Source organism: Aotus nancymaae, unplaced genomic scaffold, assembly GCF_030222135.1.
Source record: "Aotus nancymaae isolate 86718 unplaced genomic scaffold, 86718_ANA_hifiasm-v0.15.2.pri h1tg000067l, whole genome shotgun sequence".
Lineage (NCBI taxonomy): Eukaryota > Metazoa > Chordata > Mammalia > Primates > Aotidae > Aotus > Aotus nancymaae.
In genome coordinates, this window is record NW_026988482.1 from 28,077,350 (window position 1) to 28,079,860 (window position 2,511).

The 2,511-nt window shown below is 35.2% G+C and overlaps 1 protein-coding gene across 1 annotated transcript; it reads right to left on the minus strand.

Moving 5' to 3' along the window:
- Nucleotides 1-1,704: 1,704 nt before the first annotated feature.
- On the minus strand, nt 1,705-2,094 carry LOC105722868 (small ribosomal subunit protein eS25-like). The gene has a single exon (XM_064366796.1). It carries the CDS (start codon nt 2,092-2,094, stop codon nt 1,705-1,707), a length of 390 nt encoding a protein of 129 aa, XP_064222866.1.
- Between the last annotated feature and the right edge of the window lie 417 nt (nt 2,095-2,511).

Consider the following 2,511-nt stretch of genomic DNA (forward strand, 5'->3'; position numbering starts at 1 on the left):
TATGAATTAGCTGCTATGAATATTCATCTACAGGACTTTTTGTGGACATATATTTTCATTTCTCTTGAGTAAATATGTAGAAGTAGAATTGCTGGGTTAAAGAGTAGGTATATGGATGTCTTCATAAGAAACTGTCAAAGCTTTTCCAAAGTGATTATACCATTTTACATTCCTGACAGTATTGTATGGAAGCTCTGGTAATCTACATCCTTGCCAACATTTGATGTTGACAGTCTTAAATTTAACCCTTCTAGTGGGTGTGGTGTGTCTTTATGCTTTTAATCTACATTTCCATAATAACTTTCCTTCCATTGCTGGTTTCCTGAGAGTTGCAATTATGAATGTGTACTGAATTTTGTCAAATTCTTTTACTACATCATATGTTTTTCTCATTTAGTCTGGTAAGAAATAGTGAATTACATTGATTGATTTTTTAAGTTACACTCATCTTGCATTCTGGGGTATACATTCTTGGTCAAGATATATTATCCATTGATATATTGCTGTATTCCATTTTCTAATTTTGTATTAAGAATTTTTTGTGGCCAGGTGAGGGGCGTGACTCACATTTACAATCTCAGCTTTGGGAGGCTGAAGTGAGAGGGTCACTTGAGCCCAGAAGTTTAAGACCAGGCTGGGCAACATAGCAAGATCCTATCTCCACAAAAAATTAGCCGGACATGGTGGCATGTGCCTGTTGTCCCGGCTACTTGGGAGACTAAAGAAGGAGGGATCCCTTGAGCGCAAGAGATCAAGGCTGCAGTGAGCTATGTTTGCACCACTGCACTCCAACCTGGGTGACAGTGTGAGACCCTCACTCTTAAAAAAAAAAAAAAAACAGAATAAGAATTTTTATGGCTATATTCATGAGGAATATAGGTATATAATTTTCTTTTCTTTTCATGCTTTTGTCAGTTTTTAGTATAAGCATTTCGTTGATACAATAATTAGTTGGGAAGTATTTCCCCCTCTGTTTTTTGAAGGGGTTTGTATAAAATTGTCATCAATTCCTTTTTGGATGTTTGATAGAATTCACCAAGGAAAAGCAATCTGGTCTTGGGTTTTCTTTTGTGTGTGCAGGTTTTTATAATACATCCATTTTAAAAACATACAGGGTATTAAAAATTTTGATTTGATTTTATGTTAGTTTTAGTAAGTTTGTTCTTTTAGAAATTTGTTTAATCTAAGTTGTTAATTTTTTGCCATAATACACTTCATAGTATTTCATTTTTAGCCTTTTAATATTTGTAGAATCTATCCTTTTTTTCATTTGTAATAGTAACAGCTTATGTTTTCCTTTCTTCTTGATCATCCTAACCAGGAGTTTACTGATTTCATTAAATTTTTCAAAAACCAACGTTTGGATTTATTTTTATATGCTATTTGTCTGTTGCCTATTTTATTGATTTCTGCTTTATATTTATGATTTCCTTCCTTTCACATATTTTGGGTTTAATTTGCTCTTCTTTTTTTAGCTTCTGAAGATAGAAACATAAATAATTGATTTTAAATCTTTTTTCTTTCCTAATATAAGCAATAGACACTAAAGATTTCCCTCTAGGCACTGCATTGCTAGATTCCATAAAATTTGATATGGCATGTTTTTATTTCATTCAGTTCAAAAATATTTTCTAATTTCCCTATGATTTCTTTTTTTATTTAATAAAGTTTTGTTTTTCCAAATGTATAGTCAGTTGGACCTGTTCATGCATCTTCATTGGCGGCTGTGGCTTCTCCACTCTTGGTATTTCTGTTGTAAATTACTTGAGCTCTGTGTTTTGAAATCAGTTGGATAAGTCCTTTACCAAGGAGCTCCTGAAGGGCTGCCCTGTTCAAGGAGCCTTGAATCTCCAATCTCTGAGAGACCACAGCTGGGGTTATAAACCTATAGCTAGAAACTAACTTCCTTACAGAGTTTGTCATACAAAGCTTCCTTATAGTAGCTTTGTCAAACAAGACTTGGTTATTGAGCTTGTCCCAAACTTTGCCTTTGGACCACTTCTTTTTGGCTTTGCCCCCGGACTTGTTCACTGGGTTTTTGTCTTTTTTGGCTAACTTCCCGGGGTCTTTCTTCTTGTCATCCTTGGATGGCATTGTGAAGCTTGCAGAGCAGTGGGAATCGCTGCAGCCTTGCTGAGATGTCTTTGATGCATAGTTTATTTGAAAATGTGTTGTTTAATTTTCAAATATTTGGGGGGCTATAGTAGATATCTTTTTGTTATTAATTTCTAATTTAATTTCAATGTGGTTAGAAAATAATGTATATTCTGTGGTTGTTGAGTTTAGTGTTCTATTTTATTTATTTATTTGTTCTAGTTTTTTAGAGACAGAGTCTTGCTCTGTCACTCAGGCTGGAGTGCAGTGGTGTGCTCAGCCTCCCAAACAGATGGGACTACAGGCATGTGCCACCATGCCTAGCTAATTTTTTTTTTTTTTGAGACGGAGTTTCGCTCTTGTTACCCAGGCTGGAGTGCAATGGCACGATCTCGGCTCACCGCAATCTCCGCCTCC